General features: G+C 39.0%; 1 protein-coding gene across 1 annotated transcript in view; it reads left to right on the top strand.

The window, feature by feature from the left end:
• The window catches only part of LOC131994281 (uncharacterized), a gene marked incomplete in the record, with an annotated part of 1,369,549 nt that overhangs the window by 930,367 nt on the left and 416,639 nt on the right, over nt 1-22,543 (top strand). Inside the window, 1 exon segment of the mRNA XM_059360990.1 lies at nt 6,170-6,348. Within this exon segment, the coding sequence (XP_059216973.1) occupies nt 6,170-6,348 (179 nt within the window).

Genomic DNA, 22,543 nt, shown 5'->3' with positions numbered 1-22,543 from the left:
ATTTTTCAAAAGATATAATTTCAAAAAATTTTTTCCCAAAGACAAAAAAAGATAAATATATTTTTAAAACAAAATTCTAATAAAACAGTCTTCAACAAAAAAAAAAAAAAAATAACACATGATTTTAATAAGGTATTATTTAAAACCAAATTTTCAATGAAAGTTTTCTAAAGTCAACATTTGAAATGTTTTCTAAAACAAAATTTTATCTAAAATCCTTGTTCTTTTTTCCTAAAGATAAAAATTTGGAGATTATTTTAAACAGATAAAACCTTTTTTAACAAAAATATTTTCATGGAATTTTCCCGAAAAAAATTTTATTAAAAATTTTCTTAGAATGCATTTAACGAAATGTACTCCAATCATCAATTCTATAACAATTTTTCTATTAGTCTTAAAAAAGGCGTATCCTAATTTTAAAGAATTGGACCAAAGATTAGCAATCTTACATTAAAGATGATCAATTTAAAAGATATACAAATACAAATATTGCCCATAAACATTCAACATATTAATGAGTGCAGTCCGATTCAAATTTAAGCTCAATGATAAGGGGTCTCCTTTTTATAGCCGAGTCTGAATGGCGTGGCGCAGTGCGACATCTCTTTTGAGAGAAGTTTTTACGTGGCATAGTACCACCGCTGAAAATTTTTCTAACCCAGGCGTTCAGCGTCGTAGGCGGACATGCTAACCTCTGCGCTACGGTGGCCTCAAATTAAAAGATATTTTCCTTGATATTAAGCATTTTTTTCTTGTTTGTTAATATCAATAACCGAAAGAAAGCCAAAATATCATTGAAAGTTAGGAAATTCTCTTTGGGAGGTTAGGATGCAAAGTTTAAAAAAATAATTTATCAAAAAATAATAATTGGATAGTCATCTGTGTAGTAAAATAAGAATGAATTAACGATCGAAATTTTTTTTAATAAATACAAGGATTGCAAATTGCAAATTTGCCCATGAACCCATAAAGAAACGGGGACAAACTTTCCACATATCAATGAGTGCTGTTCGATTCAATTTAACGCTCAATGATAAGAGGTCTCCTTTTCATTTCCTGAATCCGAACGGCGTGGCGCAGTGCGACACTTCTTTGTGGAGAATTTTTTACATGGCTGCCATATCATTTTTGTTTTTTCTTTTTCAATCCCATGGCAGCCGGTTGTACGTACCGGATTGATCCGCTAAGATCCTTCATCGGCAAGGGCTGCCGCCAACAACATCTACAACAACAATTTTTTCAAAAAGAATAGTACGTCACAAATGTCGCCATCATTAGGAGGGGATAACTACCGCAGAAAATTTTATCTGTTACTCGAACCCAGTCATTCAGCGTCAAACGGCGAAAGGTTGAGTATAATTTAACCTTTCGCCGTTCGTCATATTAAATGTGTGGTGGCTGAATTGGTAGAACAGTCGCTTTGTATCTGAAGGGTCCAGATTTTAATACCACCAGCGGCAAAATAGTTAAAACGGGAATAATAGCCTGTTTGTCTTTCTCGAAACTAATTTTTTGCGTTACCCAAGAGTTTGTGTAAACTGCAATTCGAGCAAAAAGGGAAGAGATTTGATGTTTATACATCAAAGTCAAAAGAGCTAATAACTCATCAAAAATACATACATACTAAAAACCGTCTATATAGACGAATATAAAGAGAACAAGTAAAAGCGTGCTAAGTTCGGCCGGGCCGAATCTTATATACCCTCCACCATGGATCGCATTAGTCGAGTCCTTTTTCCGGCATCTCTTCTTAGGCAAAAAAGGATATAAGAAAAGAGTTGCTCTGCTATTAAAACGATATCAAGATATGGTCCGGTTCGGACCACAATTAAATTATATGTTGGAGACCTGTGTAAAATTTCAGCCAATTCGTATAAGAATTGCGCCCATTGGGGCACACGAAGTAAAATAGAGAGAACGATTTTTATGGGATCTGTATCGGGCTATAGACCGATTCAGACCATAATAAACACATTTGTTGATGGTCATGAGAGAATCCGTCGTACAAAATTTCAGGCATATCGGATAATAATTGCGACCTCTAGGGGTCAAGAAGTCAAGATCCCAGATCGGTTTATATGGCAGCTATATCAGGTTATGAACCGATTTGAACCTTATTTGACACAGTTGTTGAAAGTAAAAATAAAATACGTCATGCAAAATTTCAGCCAAATCGGATAGGAATTGCGCCCTCTAGAAGCTCAAGAAGTCAAATCCCCAGATCTGTTTATATGACAGCTTTATCAGGTTATGGACCGATTTCAACCATACTTGGTACATTTGTTGGATATCATAACCAAATACTTTGTGCAAAAATTCATTTAAATTGGATAAGAACTGTGCCCTCTAGAGGCTCAAGAAGTCAAGACCCAAGATCGGTTTATATGGCAGCTATATCAGGTTGTGGACCGATTTAAACCATACTTGGCACACTTGTTGGGTATCATAACAAAACACGTCGTGCGAAATTTCATTCTGATCGGGTAAGAATTGCGCACTCTAGAGGCTCAAGAAGTCAAGACCCAAGATCGTTTTATATGGCAGCTATATCAGGTTATGAACCGATTTGAACCATACTTGGCACAGTTGTTGCATATCATAACAAAACACGTCGTGCAAAATTTCAATCTGATCGGGTAAGAATTGCGCACGCTAGAGGCTCAAGAAGTCAAGACCCAAGATCGGTTTATATGGCAGCTATATCAGGTTATGGACCGATTTGAACTATACTTGGCACAGTTGTTGGACATCATAGCAAAACACGTCGTGCAAAATTTCTTTCCAATCGGATAAGAATTGCGCACTCTAGATGCTCAAGAAGTCAAGACCCAAGATCGGTTTATATGGCAGCTATATCAAAACATGGACCGATATGGCCCATTTACAATACCAACCGACCTACACTAATAAGAAGTATTTGTGCAAAATTTCAAGAGGCTAGCTTTACTCCTTCGGAAGTTAGCGTGCTTTCGACAGACGGACGGACGGACGGACGGACGGACGGACGGACAGACGGACGGACATGGCTAGATCGACATAAAATGTCGCGACGATCAAGAATATATATACTTTATGGGGTCTCAGACGAATATTTCGAGTAGTTACAAACAGAATGACGAAATTAGTATACCCCCCATCTTATGGTGGAGGGTATAAAAAGAAGCCCAGACGAACGAAAGCAATCATTCGACATCGGCAAACAGGCTATAAATGTCAAATAAACTTGTCCAATAACAAAACAGATATTTTTTTGTTTTGCTTCTCAGGCCATACAAATGCCGATTTTTCGCAGTGGTGGAAAAATTGCTATTGCAGCACGCCCTCTAAAACTGGTGCTCTTGCAGGCCTAGTAAATGAACATTTTATGCAGGCCCTTCACCAGGTGCATTTCGAGCAATGGCAGGTGCATGACATCGTGTAAATGACACACAATGTTATTTTAAAATGGTCTTTACATTTGTGTGGATGTATTGCTAACTGCCTTTGCAGGCATATGTGTATGCATCTATTTAGCCTTTTTCTCCACTGGCGTATATGGGGGCACGCCACAAAATATCTCTAACGGCCATGTAGACTAATCGGAACAATATAGGATTTAAGTGAAGTAGCTGTGAGTGTAGAGTATTAATCATACCAATATACTAATTTAATTTGGTATAAAGTTTATCCAGGAAGGACCAGTGGGACTTCAAAGCTATTGTATCAGATATAGTATTTATAGGATACTAGCTGGTCAGGGCCCGCTCCGCTGCGCCTTCTTTTACTTTATATGGAACAAAATTGTCCTATATATAACAGTATAATAATACAAATGCTTTTATCTGAATTCCATATGATCTTTATTCGTCTATGAATTCGCTTAGCCCCAAAAATTGTTTACTAAATTAGTTTTCAAATCTCATCTTTAATTTGAGCCACATATTACCATGATCGGTAAATTCGTATTATACACCCAAATACTTTTATTTGGCCCCATATTGCAATGGTCAGTAAATAATTGTTGTTTGTGGGGTGTTTTTGGGGAAAGGGTAGACACCCAGAAAATTGGTCCCGAAAGTGGGTATCAACTTCGTGCTCTATTTCCCAATACCTTTCATTTGAGCCCCACATTGTGGAATAAGGTAGTCGTCCAATCACTTAGCCCTGAAAATATATAAGCATCTTGCTCTACTCTCAAATATCACTTATTTGAACCCCATATTGCCATTGACCTCAAAATTGTATATTAAATACGTTTGCTAATCTCAAATACCTTTTATTTAAACCCCTTATTGCAAAAGTCAGCAAATATGTCTGTTTTGGGGTATGGGCCCTAAAAACTATCAATATCTAGCTCCACTCTCTTTAAGACCCAAATTGTGATTGAGAGCAAATTCCCCCTATTTGCGGGTAGGACGTCAGTTAGACAGTTGGTCCCGAATATTGATATCACATTCGTAGTTTACTCCAATTACCATTCATTTGAGCCCTATATTTCCATAGTCGACAAATATGACCGTTTTGGGGGCTGTTTTGAGAGATGGGCTGAAAATATTTGTCAGATTCTTGTTCTACTCCAAAATACCTCATATTTGAGCCCCATATTGCAATGGTCAGCAAATTCGTCGTATTTGAGTGTTTTTACGGGTGTAGGCCCATTAACACTTTTTTCCAGAATATTGATATAAGATTCGTGCTAAAGACTTTTCATTTGAGCCCCATATTGCTATGGTCGTAAATTTTTCCCCTTTGGGGAATGTTTTGAGGAAGAGGTGGATCCCCAGAAGCTTGGTCCCACATTTGGATATTAAATTCGTAATCTACTGGCAAATACTATTCAATTGAGACCCATATTGCCATTGTCAGTAAATATGTCCGATTTAGGGATCTTTTGGGGGATGGGGTGGTTCACTTAACACTTGGTTCGAAAATTGGATATCAGATACGTTTTCTACTCTTAAATACCTTTCATTTGAGTTCCATATTGTCGTGATTGGTCAATATATATATTTGGTAGATTTTGGGGGTTATGAGGCCCCCCTAGGTACGCCATCCGAAATTTGGACACCAAATTTTTGTTTTTAGGTTACATTAAGAGAGCACGCAAAACTTCGCTTAAATCGTACCACCCATCACCGATATCTGGCGTTTCTGAAAATTAGGGTAAGGGGATGGTCCGCCCCCTTTAGATATTAAAAAACGTAGTACCCTATTTTCACCATAGGATGATTATGCACCATTTGTGAAAATTTCACAGAGTTTTAGAGTCTATACGGAACAGACAAACAAACAAACAAACACAAATTGATTTTTTTTTTATATATGATGCACTTGAACAACATATGAGTACAACGATAGACATGAACAAGAAAAATAATATTGGTTTGCCCAAAAAGTAATTGCGGATTTTTCATATAGTCGGCGTTGACAAATTTTTTCACAGCTTGTGACTCTGTAATTGCATTCTTTCTTCTGTCAGTTATCAGCTGTTACTCTTAACTTGCTTTAGAAAAAAAAGTGTAAAAAAAGTATATTTGATTAAAGTTCATTCTAAGTTTTATTAAAAATGCATTTACTTTCTTTTAAAAAATCCGCAATTACTTTTTGGGCAACCCAATATATTTGGTACGTATATGTTCTTGAAATCTCCTTCCCTATTTTAGGGGACAAAATAGCATTTAATTATGTTTACTTTGAAATTTTTTTATGATTCGATTAAAAAATAATTGAATCAATTAATTCTTTAATTTAAAATTACAATATTACAATCACAATCGTGATTGACAAATTTTCTCAGATTCAATAAAATTAATTTCTTAATTAAAAATTGCAAACATTTCAATCATTACTGTAATTGAAAAATATCATATTTCACCAAAAGTGTAATTGAACCAATCAATTTTTAATTAAATATGATTTCATTTTCAGTTAAATTTTTAATTGAACATTTGTTTGCGATTTTTTTCCGTGTATAAGAACGGTTAAAGAAATATCTACATTTGTAAAGTCCCATCAATGTGAAACGATACATATCGGGCCAGCTAGTAATATAATAAATCGAAAATCCGTTTTTGATTATGCATAAACTTTTGGAAGTTCTTGTAGTTTTAGCTATTTATTTACAACATCCTTCTTTAAAAGACACAATGCGGAAATTATAATTGGCGTATGTTCATTTATCTGTTTTCAGTGGACCCGAGATGTTGGTTGCTTTCCATTCCAGTCCGTTCTCAGCGCCACTCCAACAAGGCATTCCCAATCGAGGTTTTGAACTCGATGTAGACATTTTATTCACCGACTCCGATTCCTATGACTTTGCTCAAGGTTCAAAAAATATTTGCGAATTTCACATAAACGCCACCAATCCAGGTAAGACCTAATTAAATAAGTTTCTATATCCAATGTAAAAAAAGAATGTATTGTTAGTCATGGCAATTAAAAATGTCTACTACATTTTATTCTATTTTGTGCCACAATTTTTTTTAATACTAATTCATATTGCCTTTCTCATGATATCTTAGCTAGAAAGAGGCGAAACTTAAGTAGCACAGGCCAAATAAAGAGACAGGAAAACTTGAGCAATCATTAGGTTGTCCTGCTGTTTGCCATTTGTTTTGGCTGTTAAAGCCTTCTTCAACTGATTTGTCATGCATATTTTGAAACCGAATATAAAGGTCTTGTAAGTTGACTTTTTTCTAAGTTTTTACTTCGTTGTTGGTTCATGCTTCTAACATCAATTTAAACATTCTATTTTGCAATAAATTCATCTTTAACCTCAAAGCGGCAGACCCTATTATTTGATATAACGTTTCATAGTTGAAAAGAAAAACGAAATTTTAATTAAATCTTACAACGATGGTGTATATCTTAGCCGTTGGTGTGTACCTTCTGCTTCTTGGCCGAAAGTGTCCCTCTTCAAAAATGTTGTGTAAATTTATAGAGGAGAGGCAAGACACGGTTCTATTTTTATAGGTAGATTTTGCAGGACTAAAAGTTGTAGCAACCAGGACTACAGCGACATGGCTTGCTTGCTGACTCATTCTGGCTTTTTTTATTCCATTGTGCTTTAAGGGGAATAGGGGATAGATTATAAATAACATTTTGAAGGGACGAGGTGGAAAAAAATTGCCTTGTTTAATTATAAAAGTGGTTAAATTCTCGTCTACAGTTTTTATCCCCCTTTGATGCATTTAATTAAATTATTAATTTGGTTTACGAGTATATTTGAGTGACGTTGTCACTTTAGTTAAAAAGAAAACCTCAATTGTGTTAAAAGCTAATTCCTAATGAGTGTGACCAAATAAGTCGCAAGGCGTCATTAAAATTGCTTTTCTTTCTAAGGTTCTGCGGACAATTTTACGTATTTACGCATTTTTGGGAAATGGCAAAATATTCATAGTTGATAAAAACTTATAATCAGAAACTGAGGAGGAAATAAATAAAATAAGACATTTAGAGACATTACAGATAAGTAAAAGAAAACAAAAATGTTCGGGTGTATTAGTGTTCTGCATATGCAAAAGATGTCCTTTTTTAGTTATCCCTGTCATTTCAGTGGCCTAACAATTTGTTATTAACAGCAGGTCTTCTGTACAACAGTGTAAAAATCAGACTTCTGCGTGTGATTTTGGCGTGTATAATTCCACAACAGTACGCAAAGACACTCAGTTTGTTCGGTTAGTCGATATCACAAAGGAAGTTATTTCAGCCCAAACGAAAATTGCATTGAATCAATAACAAGTAAAAGCGTGCTAAGTTCGGCCGGGCCGAATCTTATATACCCTCCACCATGAATCGCATTTGTCGAGTTCTTTTCCCGGCATCTCTTCTTAGGCAAAAAAGGATATAAGAAAAGAGTTGCTCTGCTAATAAAACGATATCAAGATATGGTCCGGTTCGGATCACAATTAAATTATATGTTGGAGACCTGTGTAAAATTTCAGCCAATTCGTATAAGAATTGCGCCCATTGGGGCTCACGAAGTAAAATAGAAAGAACGATTTATATGAGATCTGTATCGGGCTATAGACCGATTCAGACCATAATAAACACGTTTGTTGATGGTCATGAGAGGATCCGTCGTACAAATTTTCAGGCATATCGGATAATAATTGCGACCTCTGGGGGTCAAGAAGTCAAGATCCCAGATCGGTTTATATGGCAGCTATATCAAGTTATGAACCGATTTGAACCTTATTTGACACAGTTGTTGAAAGTAAAAATACAATACGTCATGCAAAATTTCAGCCAAATCGGATAGGAATTGCGCCCTCTAGAGTCTCAAGAAGTCAAGACCCAAGATCGGTTTATATGGCAGCAATATCAGATTATGGACCGATTTAAACCATACTTGGCACAGTTGTTGGGTATCATAACAAAACACGTCGTGCGAAATTCCATTCCAATCGGATAAGAATTGCGCACTCTAGAGGCTCAAGAAGTCAAGACCCAAGATCGGTTTATATGGCAGCTATATCAGGTTATGGACCGATTTGAACCATACTTGGCACAGTTGTTGGATATAATAACAAAACACGTCGTGCGAAATTTCATTTCAATCGGATAAGAATTGCGCACTCTAGAGGCTCAAGAAGTCAAGACCCAAGATCGGTTTATATGGCAGCTATATCAGGTTACGGACCGATTTGAACAATACTTGGCACAGGTGTTGGATATCATAGTAAAACACGTCGTGCAAAATTTCATTCCAATCGGATAAGAATTGCGCACTCTAGAGGCTCAAGAAGTCAAGACCCAAGATCGGTTTATATGGCAGCTATATCAAAACATGGACCGATATGGCCCATTTACAATACCGACCTACACTAATAAGAAGTATTTGTGCAAAATTTCAAGCGGCTAACTTTACTCCTTCGGAAGTTAGCGTGCTTTCGACAGACAGACGGACGGACGGACGGACGAAAGGACGGACAGACGGACGGACGGAAGGACGGACAGACGGACGGACGGACGGACGGAAGGACGGACAGACGGACGGACGGACGGACGGAAGGACGGACAGACGGACGGACGGACGGACGGAAGGACGGACAGAAGGACGGACATGGCTAGATCGACATAAAATGTCACGACGATCAAGAATATATATACTTTGTGGGGTCTCAGACGAATATTTCGAGTAGTTACAATCAGAATGACGAAATAAGTATACCCCCCATCTTATGGTGGAGGGTATAATAAAAACAAGTAAGAAGGCGTTAAGTTCGGCCGGGCCGAACTTTGGATACCCACCACCTCGGGTATATATGTGAACCACATTTCGTCAAAATCCAGTGAAAAATGCATACCTTATGCCCCATAGCAGCTCTATAGATATCATCCGATTTAGACCAAATGCTTATAACTACAAGACATTGTTCAACCGAGAGATTGGTCTATATGCAGCTATATCCAAATCTGGACCGATGTGAGCCAAATTGAAGACAAATATCGAAGGGCCCAACACAAGTCATTGTCCCAAATTTCGGCGACATCGGACAATAAATGCGCTTTTTATGAGCCCAAAACCTTAAATCGAGAGATCGGTCTATATGGCAGCTATATCCAAATCTGAACCGATCAGGGCCAAATAGAAGAAAGATATCGAAGGGCCTAAGGCAAATCACTGTCCCAAATTTCAGCAAAATCGGATAATAAATGTGGCTTTTATGGGCCTAAGACCATAAATCGGAGGATCGGTCTATATGGCAGCTATATCTAAATTTGGACCGATCTGGGCCAAATTGACGAAGAATGTCGAAGGGCTCAACGCAACTCACTGTCCCAAATTTCAGCAAAATCGGATAATAAATGTGGCTTTTATGGGCGTAAGACCATAAATCGGGGGATCGGTCTATATGGCAGCTATATCCAAATTTAGACCGATCTGGGCCAAATTGACAAAGGATGTCGAAGGGCTCAACGCAACTCACTGTCCCAAATTTCAGCATAATCGGATAAAAAATGTGGCTTTTATGGGCCTAAGACCATAAATCGGAGGATCGGTCTATATGGCAGCTATATCCAAATTTGGACCGATCTGGACCAAATTGACTAGGTATGTTGAAGGGCTCAACGCAACTCACTGTCCCAAATTTCAGCAAAATCGGATAAAAAATGTGGCTTTTATGGGCCTAAGACCATAAATCGGAAGATCGGTCTATATGGCAGCTATATCCAAATCTGAACCGATCTGAGCCAAATTGACGAAGGATGTCGAAGGGCTCCACACAACTCACTGTGCCAAATTTCATCCAAATCGGATATAAAATGTGGCTTTTATGGGCCTAAGACCCTAAATCTGAGGATCGGTCTATATGGCAGCTATATCCATATTTGGACCGATCTGATCCAAATTGACGAGGGATGTCGAAGGGCCCAACGCAACTCACTGTCCCAAATTTCAGCAAAATCGGATAATAAATGTGGCTTTTATGGGCCTAAGACCCTAAATCGGCGGATCGGTCTATATGGGGGCTATATCAAGATATAGTCCGATATAGCCCATCTTCGAACTTAACCTGCTTATGAACAAAAAAAGGATCTGTGCAAAATTTCAGCTCAATATCTCAATTTTTAAAGACTGTAGCGTGATTTCAACAGACAGACGGACAGACGGACGGACATGTCTAGATCGTCTTAGATTTTTACGCTGATCAAGAATATATATACTTTATAGGGTCGGAAATGGATATTTCGATGTGTTGCAAACGGAATGACAAAATGAATATACCCCCATCCTTCGGTGGTGGGTATAAAAATAAAAGGGTACCAATTTGAAGCAATTATGACCAACATAGTGAGTTATTTCACATATAAGACTACATCAAAAGGTTGTTTTGTGCATAATTTGTAATAACATACTTTAATAAGCTCTATGTACAACGGCGAAGTGGGCGGCTGAAAGTGGTTTGGGAGTTTATCCGGTTATGGCGGCAGTTGTTTTTTTTTTCTTTTTAGCTGGAGTTTCAAGGCACCCACGGTGTCTCCTGGTGAGGAAAAAGTGCAAAATACCGAGGTATTTGAAATTTCAAATGTAACATTTTGCAACTGGCTTAGGTGCATGGAGCGGACACTCGCCTTATATGTCTGAAAGAGGGCTATTAGCAAAAGTTGGGAGCTTAAAACGTTTGGCTTTATATTGCATTTATCATAATTATAATGCTTTATGGTGTTGTACCATGGTGGACGGCGTCCAAAAATTCACATAAAGTTCAATACTCAACTGCAATGCTGGTAATACTTACTTACTTACTTTACTTTAATTGGCTATAGCAGAATATTTGTTCCACTAGCCAAACGTAGAGTAGCGTTCTAAGCGAGGTGTCTCCCACCACTTGATCTTTGCATCAGGCTTTTGGTCTTCCCGGTTTGCGTGTACCACCGTGTTTGCCTTCCAAAGACTTCTTTGCTGGAGCTTCTTCATTCATTCTGACAACATGACCTAGCCAACGCAGCCGTTGTATTTTGATGGGTGTAACTATGCTATCGTCGTCATACAGCTCGTGGTTCATACGTTGCCTATATTCTCCATTAACGCAAACTGGTCCATATATTTCACGAAGAATGTTTCTCTCGAATACTCCAAGCTTTCAGAACCATATAACAAAAATGGTAGTATCAGTGTCTTGTATAGTGTAATATTCGTCTGTCTTGTTTCTAATCTGCTTACTTAGTCCAAAGTAGCATCTGTTTGCCAGTATTATTCTTCGCTTAATCTCAAAACTGGTGTCATTCGTTTCGGTTACTGACTGTCTCAAAGTTGTGGTTCCCATTTTTCTCCATTTTCTTTATCTGTTCGGTTGTGCAAGGCGTTTTGGGAGTTGAAACCATCCATTTGGTCTTATCTCCATTAACTGCCAGACCCATTTTCACTGACTCTCTTTCGATTCTTTCAAAGGCTGCCGTTACTACTTTCGGTGACCGACCTATAATATCGATGTCGTCGGCATAGGCGAGTAGCATATGTTCTCTTGTGATTCGCTCACACTCACGTCTTTTCATTTCCTTTTTCTTTCTGAGGAATAGACGTTTCTCCTCTCTCCTTTTCTCCCGATACCTCTCCTTCATCTGGCGCGTTGCTACTGATTGCAGGGTTGCTCTATATGCCGCATTATTGACTTCAGTAGCATCTCGACACTCTTAGTCGTACTAATGGGTTTCTTGGAGGAGGCTTCCAGTACCCAAGTACGGATTTCGCGGCATTTTCCATGGAGTGGGCAATAGTTTGCCACTGCGCCATTCTATCATCGGAAAAAGGAGTGCTTTCATAAAGCAGTTGTGTCAGTGGGGTGGAGTATGACGCTGCCTTTTGTTGTGTTTGCTGCTTTTCAATGTCCAGCTTCCGTCCAGTGTCAGATCCTACTTTCCTCGCCATGTTCAAACGGGTGCGAACCTTTACTGCAACAAGGTAATGATCCGAATCTATATTCGCTCCACGGGTCGATCGTACATCTTACACGCTGGATGAATGCCTTCCATCAATCACAACGTGATCAATTTGGTTCCTCGTGTTTTGATCGGATGACAGCCATGTGGCTTTGTGAATATTTTTATGTTGAATCTACTAACTACCATGTTTTTGCCGCGGCGAAATCTATCAGCCTCAACCCATTACTGGACGTTATCTCGTGGAGGCTAAACTTTCAAACTGTTGGACCAAAATTGTCTTTCTTCCTTACTTATATTTATCCACGATTAGTTAAAAATTCCTACTAACTACCATGTTTTTGCCGCGGCGAAATCTGTCAGCCTCAACCCATTACTGGACGTTATCTCGTGGAGGCTAAACTTTCAGACTTTTGGACCAAAATTGTCTTTCTTCCTTACTTATATTTATCCACGATTAGTTAAAAATTCCTAAAGAGTGAGAAAATAAATGTTGTACGAATAAAACTAACTAATCGTGAATATAGATAAAATAGCTTACAATTCAGGTGGAGTTAGTAATTTTCCTCAAACGATTATTTTTGAAATGAGCGAGAATTTTACTAAACATTGGCAAAAGTATATCATCGTTGACAATACCTTTTCCGAATTACTTAAAGAAATAAAGATATTTAGTTCAATATAACTAAAATGTTTATTCCCATTCCCGTTTCTTTAGTTCGCTAATACATGCTCGAAATTAAGAACAATTTAATAAACACACTTCTATGAATGAACACTTCTACGATGAAAAGAAGTGGGAAAATGTTTTGCATTTGTGTTGTTAGTAAATATTGAAATGGAAAAATTATCGAAGACTTAAACAAATCTGATGTGGATGAATGCGTAGAGCGTCTGCTTTGTAAACAGAAGGTTATTGGTTCAATACTCGACTGCAACCAATGGTAAAGTTTTATTTAATTTATAATTGCAATGTTTCATATTAATTAAGTTAATTTTAACTTGTCTTGAGGTTCAAAATTTTTTGAGTGTAGTCGTCGAGGAAAGCGTTGTGCAAATTTTCGTTTCAAGATTTTGAACTCGGCTGAACTCTTTCGCAAACTCTTGTTCCAATTTAGATTTAAATCATTTATGAAATTTCACCCCAAATTGTTTTTATACCCACCACCGAAGGATGGGGGTATATTCATTATACCCACCACCGAAGTATGGGGGTATATTCATTTTGTCATTCCGTTTGCAACACATCGAAATATCCATTTCCGACCCTATAAAGTATATATATTCTTGATCAGCGTAAAAATCTAAGACGATCTAGACATGTCCGTCCGTCTGTCCGTCTGTCTGTTGAAATCACGCTACAGCCTTTAAAAATAGAGATATTGAGCTGAAATTTTGCACAGATTCTTTTTTTGTCCATAAGCAGGTTAAGTTCGAAGATGGGCTATATCTTGATTTATGGTTTTGGGCCCATAAACGCGTTAGGTTCGGCCGGGCCGAACTTTGGATACCCACCACCTCGGGTATATATGTAAACCATCTTTCATCAAAATTCGGTGAAAATTTCATACCTTATACTCATACCGATCTGAACTACAATATATACGACACGGATGTCGAAAAGCCGAACATAAGTCACTGTGTCAAATTTCAGTGAAATCGGATTATAAATGCGCCTTTTATGGGGCCAAGACTTTAAATCGAGATATCGGTCTACATGGCAGCTATATCCAAATCGGGACCGATTTGGGTCAAGTTGCATAAAAATGTCGAAGAGCCTAACACAAAGCACTGTCCCAAATTTGGGCGAAATCGGACAATAAAAGCACCGTTTATGGGCCCTAAACCTTAAATCGAGAGATCGGTCTATATGGCAGCTATATGCAAATCTGGACCGATCTGGGCAAAATTGAAGAAAGACGTCGAAGAGCCTAACCAAACTCACTATGTCAAATTTCAGCGACATCGGACAATAAATGCGTCTTTTATGGCCCCAAAACCTAAAACCTAGATATCGGTCTATATGGCAGCTATATCCAAATCTGGACCGATCTGTGCGATATTGCAGAAGTATGTCAAGGGGCTTAACTTAACTCACTGTTCCAAATTTCGGCGACATCGGACAATGAATGAGCATTTTATGGGCCCAAAATCATAAATCAAGAAATCGGTCTATATGGCAGCTATATCCAAATCTGAACCGATCTGGACCAAATTGAAGAAATATATCAAAGGGCCTAACACAACTCACTGTCCCAAATTTCAGCAAAATCGGATAATGAATGTGGCTTTTATGGGCCTTACACCATAAATCGGAGGATCGATCTATATGGCAGCTATATACAAATCTGGACCGATCTGAGCTAAATTAACGAAGGATGTCGAAGGGGCTAACACAACTCACTGCCCCTAATTTCAGCGAAAACGGATAATAAATGTGGCTTTTATAGGCCTAAGACCCTAAATCGGCGGATCGGTCTATATGGGGGCTATATCAAGATATAGTCCGATATAGCCCATCTTCGAACTTAACCTGCTTAAGGACAAAAAAAGAATGTGTGCAAAATTTCAGATCAATATCTCTATTTTTAAAGGCTGTAGCGTGATTTCAACAGACAGACGGACAGACGGACGGACATGTCTAGATCGTCTTAGATTTTTACGCTGATCAAGAATATATATACTTTATAGGGTCGGAAATGGATATTTCGATGTGTTGCAAACGGAATGACAAAATGAATATACCCCCATACTTCGGTGGTGGGTATAAAAAGTGTTGGAATGGCTATGATATAATGTCATAATGCCGATTGGCATAAATATCTTCTCTGACAGCCATCAAATCCCCGAAGAACGTAGTTTTGAATTTCAAAACCGCACTCGACAGTCGCAGATATCCCAACGAGATGGCTGAACAGTTCAAAACTCACACCGGGTCACAGAGATATCCCTGAGAATTGTTAAGAAGATAAACTTGCGAGACTAGTCTCTCGCGACATGTAAGCTAAGTCTTCACGGCCAGGCCCGAAGGACAACAAATAATAGATAGTCACAAAGGGGGAGGGGTTGTGAACATTTCAAAATTATGTGGACAAGCATAGACTTGAAGAGGTTTACCGCTTTGCTGTTGCTGGCTGGAACGGGCATTTCAGTCATTGTGTCCGTCATAACCGATCACTGTCTCATCGGAAAACATGCTGACAGACAGAAGGTTGCAAGTAACGCCTTCTGCAGAAGCTGTGAATACGTCGAGGAAGAAGAGACTGTGGAACATATGCTTAGTGTGTGTTCCGCATTGGCAGTCAGACCGATTTCCACTTTGGGTTCTCATTTCTTTGAGATCTTGACCTTTATAAATTCTATTACCAGAGAAATTGCAGTTCCAATGGGTTCCATCAGGTTATTTATAAACTTTCTTACGGTAAACACTGCCGATGCCTAAAAACTCCAACTCTTTCATGATTGACGTCGGTTTTGCATTATTTATTGGCATTCAATGCCAAGAAATGCTACCATAGTATATTCCTTGACAGTGAGAGAACCCTTTATGTGGGCGACTAGGTCGTGAAGGGCTGTTTCATTGGACTTGCCTTTATTGTATGCATGTTTTTCCCGAGACTGGTAGCCCACTTTGCTGTTGCACGTAGAGCTTCCTGCAGTATATCGCTTAGAGTACTGGGAAACTTTCCCCTAACCGCAACTGCCACGTCATCAGCATACGCTAATGACTTTCTTTTACACCTTTTTCTTCCAGAGACAATAATATATTGTTAATGGCTATATTTCAAAGTAGAGGAGACAGTACACCTCCCTAAGGAGTTCCTCTGCTGACCTATCTTTTTAGATCCATAGATTCCAAGCCTGCCGTAATGCATCTTTTAGTAAGTAAGTCAGAGTTGATGCCTAGAAACCCCAACTCCTTCATGATTGACGTCGGTTTTACATTATTGAAAGCACTTTCAATGTCAAGAAATGCTGCCATTGTATATCCCTTGACAGCGAGAGAACCCTCTATGTAGCCGACTTGTTTGTGAAGGGCTGTTTCAGTGGATTTGCCTTTACTATATGCATGCTGCTTCCTCGACAGGCGATCTCCAGGGATCTTTGGCTTAAGATATGTTTCTATCAACCTCTCAAGAGCTTTCAGCATGAAAGATGACAGACTAAAAGGGCGAAAATCTTTCGCTTTCGAATGGTGCGGTTTTCCTGCTTTTGGAATGAAAATTACCTTTAAGTCCCTCCATCCCACAGGTATATACGACATGCTGATAGTATCTCCCTAAGCCAAGAAGTCAGTCTGTCGGACACAGCTTGTAATTCAAATGGTGGACATCATTAGGGCCTGGCGACTTAAAGAAATCGAAACTTTTTATCGCCATATGGATTTTCGACTCAGACACGATTACACCAAGAGCCTCAGTCGAATGCATCTTCTTCTGGCGCCACGTTGTCCGTTGGTTATTTTTCCGGAAATGTGTATCAAGTAAAGGCGTGTAGCAATGTAACTGTAGTGTCAACAAAACAGATACACCATATACATACCTTATGCTATTGGTGTATATGGTAGAATGACTGTAACACTATGGTATGGCTTTGCTTGTGCATACTCATTGAACAATAACAGAGAGAAACAGGATTGTGTTGTATTCGAGTGGGGAAGGTATTTATTTGTTTTCTTGTAGTCAAATAACTGGCCCAGTGGAATGGAGAGTGCATTACGTTTTAAAATTTACATAATAGGTTCACGTACTTTTCCAGTAAAAATTATCTGGAGAATAAGTTCAGCCTTTATACTATTTTACTATATATTTGATTTAAACAGATGGTTTTAATAAAATAGTTGATCGATGCTGCAAATTTCTACTGGGAAAAATTTTCTTTTTTTGGCATTACATTTATTTTAGAAAATTCGGCATAAAAATATGTATTTCGTATTCAGAAAAAATTTTTAGAATGGCTTTTAAACTTTTTTAATTTAATTAATTGAGACACTTATTACAGTGCAGCAGTTCTTATTGAGTTATCATAAAGAAGATAATGTCGGTAGGCTATTGCATGCATGCAAGACTGCTAAACGAGTTCAACCCAAAATTATTAAAATTTTTTTAAGGGTAATAGTAGAGAGAGTAACATAGAAAAACCCGAGAGCAGTAGTAAAACGAACGAGCCAAAGCAGCGCGAGCCGAACAAAAAAAAAAAAATAAACACAGCACCACCCGAAGCAAAGCACATGTGGTGGCTGGTTGGATAGTTTTTTGTCTTCCTTTTTTGTTATTGTTTTTATATGTTGGCTTGCAAAGAGTGCATGTCAAAAACAAATTTGTACTTTGGGTCGTTGAGATTCAAAACAAATTGTTGAAGGAAAATTAACAACTTCCGTAGTTGTTTTTTCGACCAAAGTTCCCAGCTAACAATATGATCCTACTTTGTCTGACGTTCAACATGTCTGCACATAGTCGGACGAAACATACGATAATTCTTACCTAATCCGAAAAGAAATCGGTTCGACAAGCCTGAGGGATTTTTGTTTTTATACCCTCCACCATAAGATGGGGGGTAAACTAATTTAGTCATTCTGATTGTAACTACTCGAAATATTCGTCTGAGACCCCATAAAGTATATATATTCTTGATCCTCTTTAAATTTTATGTCGATCTAGCCATGTCCGTCCGTCTGTCCGTCCGTCCGTCCGTCCGTCCGTCCGTCCGTCCGTCCGTCCGTCCGTCCGTCCGTCCGTCCGTCCGTCCGTCCGTCCGTCTGTCTGTCGAAAGCACGCTAACTTCCGAAGGAGTAAAGCTAGCCGCTTGAAATTTTGCACAAATACTTCTTATTAGTGTAGGTCGGTTGGTATTGCAAATGGGCCACATCGGTCCATGTTTTGATATAGCTGCCATATAAACCGATCTTGGGTCTTGATTTCATGAGCCTCTAGAGTGCGCAACTCTTATCTGATTTAAATGAAATTTTGCACAACGTGTTTTGTTATGATATCCAACAACTGTGCCAAGTATGGTTCAAATCGGTTCATAACCTGATATAGCTGCCATATAAACCGATCTCGGGTCTTGACTTCTTGAGCCTCTAGAGTGCGCAATTCTTATCCTATTGGAATGAAATTTTGCACGACGTGTTTTGTTATTATATCCAACAACTGTGCCAAGTATGGTTCAAATCGGTTCATAACCTGATATAGCTGCCATATAAACCGATCTGAGGTCTTGACTTCTTGAGCCTTTGGAGTGCGCAATTCTTATCCGATGGGAATGAAATTTTGCACGACGTGTTTTGTTATGATATCCAACAACTGTGCCAAGTATGGTTCAAATCGGTCTATAACCTTATATAGCTGTCATATAAACCGATCTTGGGTCTTGACTTCTTCTTATCCAATTTGAATGAATTTTGGCACGTAGTATTTTTTTTATGATATCCAACAACTGTGGTTCAAATCGGTTCATAACCTGATACTTTCAACAACAATGTCAAATAAAGTACAAGTCGGTTCATAACCTGATATAGCTGCCATATAAACCGATCTGGGATCTTGACTTCTTGAGCCTCTAGAGGTCGCAATAACTATCCGATTTGCCTGAAATTTTGTACGACGGATTCTCTCATGACCATTAACATACGTGTTTATTATGGTCTGAATCGGTCTATAGGCCGATACAGCTCCCATAAAAATCGATCTCTCTATTTTACTTCTTGAGCCCACAAAGGGCGCAATTCTTATTCGAATTGGCTGACATTTTACACAGGTCTCCAACATATAATTTAATTGTGGTCCAAACCGGACCATATCTTGATTTCGCTCTAATAGCAGAGCAAATCTTTTCTTATATCCTTTTTTTTGCCTAAGAAGAGATGCCGGGAAAAGAACTCGACAAATGCGATCTATGGTGGAGGGTATATAAGATTCGGCCCGGCCGAACTTAGCACGCTTTTACTTGTTTTCTGTTACGATATTTAGGAACGAAATCGCAACGATTTCTGTACGGCGAGTCGGAGGAATATTTTGTTTGGTTCATTTTTATTTTTGAAAGCAACATTTCGTTATCACGTGTATAGAATGTACATAAGTGTACGTGTATAGAATGTACATTTTGTAAGACATTCGTCAAGAAATCGAACCGTAATCGTCTACGAATTAGGTCCCTATTCGGCACGACGTAAAATTTCCGATCCGAATTTCCCTGGCATTATTCACAGGTAAAAGCGTGTAAAGTTCGGCCGGCTCGAATCTTATATGACAGCTATTTCAAAACATGGACCGTTATGGCCCATTTACAATCCCATCCGAGCTACACTCATATGAATTACTAGCCAAACCGGGCCCGCTCCGCTGCGCCTTCTTTTATAATATAGTGAACAAAATTAACCTCAAAATATTTATTTTCGAAAATTTAGATGCTTTTAGAGAAATACCATGCTCCGAAAATGGTACATGTATGTTGCTTGATATACATAAATCACTTTATATGAATCTCATATGATCTGTATAGGTCTGTGAATTCGCTCGGAGGTTTGGGTCATTTAAGTTTGGATGTTAGGTGTTCTCCATTTTTAAAGTCCTTTTTCAAACCCGATATTCTCTTGGGGGTTTTGGGAGCGGGAAGGTTCCCAGGGTGTTGGTTGTTGGGTCCAGGAGGTGGTATGAACGCCAGAAACGTGGTCCCGAATGTGGGTATCAATTGCTCGACTCCCAAAATATCTTTCATTTGAGCCCCATATTGCCATGGTGAGTAAATATGCATGTCTGATTTATGGGTGTTTGGGTAGTGGGGTAGTCCTCCAGAAACTTAGCCATGAAAAGGTATCAACAACCTCAAATACCATTTATTAAAACCCCATATTGCCGTTGGTTTAAGGGGAGTTTATGGGATAAGGTGTCCACCAAACACTTGGTCCGAAAATTGGATATCATGTTCGTATTCTACTCCAACGTAACTTTTATTTGAGCCATATATTGCCATGGCCAGTAAATAAGTCATGTTTTTTGGGGGGGGGGGGGGGGGGTATTTTGGAAGAGTTGGACCCCCAGAACTTTGGTCCCCAAAGTGGGTATCAATTTCGTGCTGTTATCCCCAATGCCGCACCTTTAAGGCCCATATTGCCATGGTAAGTAAAAACGTCCGATTTGGGGTGCTTTAGGGAGTGTTGTGGTCCCCCAAAAATGTAGCCCTGGAAAAGTATCAGCATCGTGCTCTACTTAAGGCGAGTTTATGAGATGAGGCGTCCCTCAAATGCTTGGCCCTAAAAGTGGTTATTCAATTCGGTTTCTAATTCAAAATTGCTTTCATTTTAGCACCTAATTACAATACAATAGTCAGGATATATGTCCGGGTTGGGGGCCTAAAAGCTATCAACATTATGCTGCACTTTCTTTGAGTGCCAAATTGTCATGGTTAGCAAATACGTCCTATTTTGGGGTTGCTAGGAGGGTGGCACGTCCACCATGGGGGACGTTTGGTGGGCGGCGCCTCACTCCATCTGCCGCTTGAGCACAAATTTGAATGTCGCACTCCACTTAAAAATATTTATCACTTTATCCTCTATTGTTTTAATGGGTCAAATAATCTATTAGAGGCGATTTAAGGAGGTAAAGCGCCACCTAGATTCTTGGACACATGGTTAGCAAATACGTCCTATTTTGGGGTTGCTAGGGGAGTGGGACGTCCCCCATGCAGTTGGTCCCGAATGCTGACATCAGATTCGTGCTCTACTCCCAAATATCTTTCATTTGTGCCCCGTATTTCCATAGTCAGCAAAAATGTCCGGTTTGGGGGTGGAGTGGTCATTGAGATTTGGTGGAGGAGCGGTCCCCCAAAAACTTGGTCCCGAATTGGAATATCAGATTTTTTTTTCCTACTCCCAAATACCATTTATTAAAGCCTCATATTGCCTTGGTCGATAAAAATTACCGATTTAAGGGAGTTGTGGGGCCGGGTGGTCCTCCACATACTTGGTCCTAAAATTATATTTCGGATATGTTTTCTACTCTTAAATACCTTTAATTTGAGTCCCATATTTTCGTAATTGGTTTATACATATTTATTCGGTGGATTTTTGGGGTGGGGCGGCCCCCCTAGACACCCCATCCGAAATTTGGACAGCAAATTTTGACTATTAGTTAACTATTAGAAGGCACACAAATTTTCGCTTTAACCATACCACACATCTCTGAGATCTGGTGCTTTTGAAAATTACAGTAAGGGGGAGATCCGCTTCCCCGTTTTTGAGTTTATACAGAACACACAAACCGACAAACAAACACAAGTTGATTTTTATACCCTCCACCATAAGATGGGGGGTATACTAATTTCGCCATTCTGTTTGTAACTACTCGAAATATTCGTCTAAGACCCCATAAAGTATATATATTTTTGATCGTCGTGACATTTTATGACGATCTAGCCATGTCCGTCCGTCCGTCTGTCCGTCCGTCCGTCTGTCCGTCCGTCCGTCTGTCCGTTCGTCCGTCTGTCCGTCCGTCCCTCCGTCCGTCTGTCTGTCGAAAGCACGCTAACTTCCGAAGGAGTAAAGCTAGCCGCTTGAAATTTTGCACAAATACTTCTTATTAGTGTAGGTCGGTTGGTATTGTAAATGGACCATATCGGTCCATGTTTTGATATAGCTGTCATATAAACCGACTTCTTGAGCCTCTAGAGGGCGCAATTCTTATCCGATTTGAATGAATTTTGGCACTACGTGTTTTGTTATGATATCCAACAACTGTGCCAAGTATGGTTTAAATCGGTACATAACCTAATATAGCTGCCATATAAACCGATCTTGGGTCTTGACTTCTTCAGCCTCTAGAGTGTGCAATTCTTGTCCGATTGGAATGAAATTTCGCACGATGTGTTTTGTCATGATATCCAACAACTATGCCAAGAATGGTTCAAATCGGTCTATAACGTGATATAGCTGTCATATAAACCGATCTTGGGTCTTGACTTCTTGAGCCTCTAGAGGGCGCAATTCTTATCCGATCTGAATGAATTTTGGCACGACGTGTTTTGTTATGATATCCAACAACTGTGCCAAGTATGGTTCAAATCGGTTCATAACCTGATATAGCTGTCATATAAACCGATCTGGGATCTTGACTTCTTGAGCCTCTAGAGTTCGCAATTATTATCCGATTTGCCTGAAACTTTGTACGACGGATTCTCT

This window comes from Stomoxys calcitrans, chromosome 1 (genome assembly GCF_963082655.1).
Source record: "Stomoxys calcitrans chromosome 1, idStoCalc2.1, whole genome shotgun sequence".
Taxonomy (NCBI): domain Eukaryota; kingdom Metazoa; phylum Arthropoda; class Insecta; order Diptera; family Muscidae; genus Stomoxys; species Stomoxys calcitrans.
This window is presented reverse-complemented; position numbering and strand designations above follow the sequence as displayed.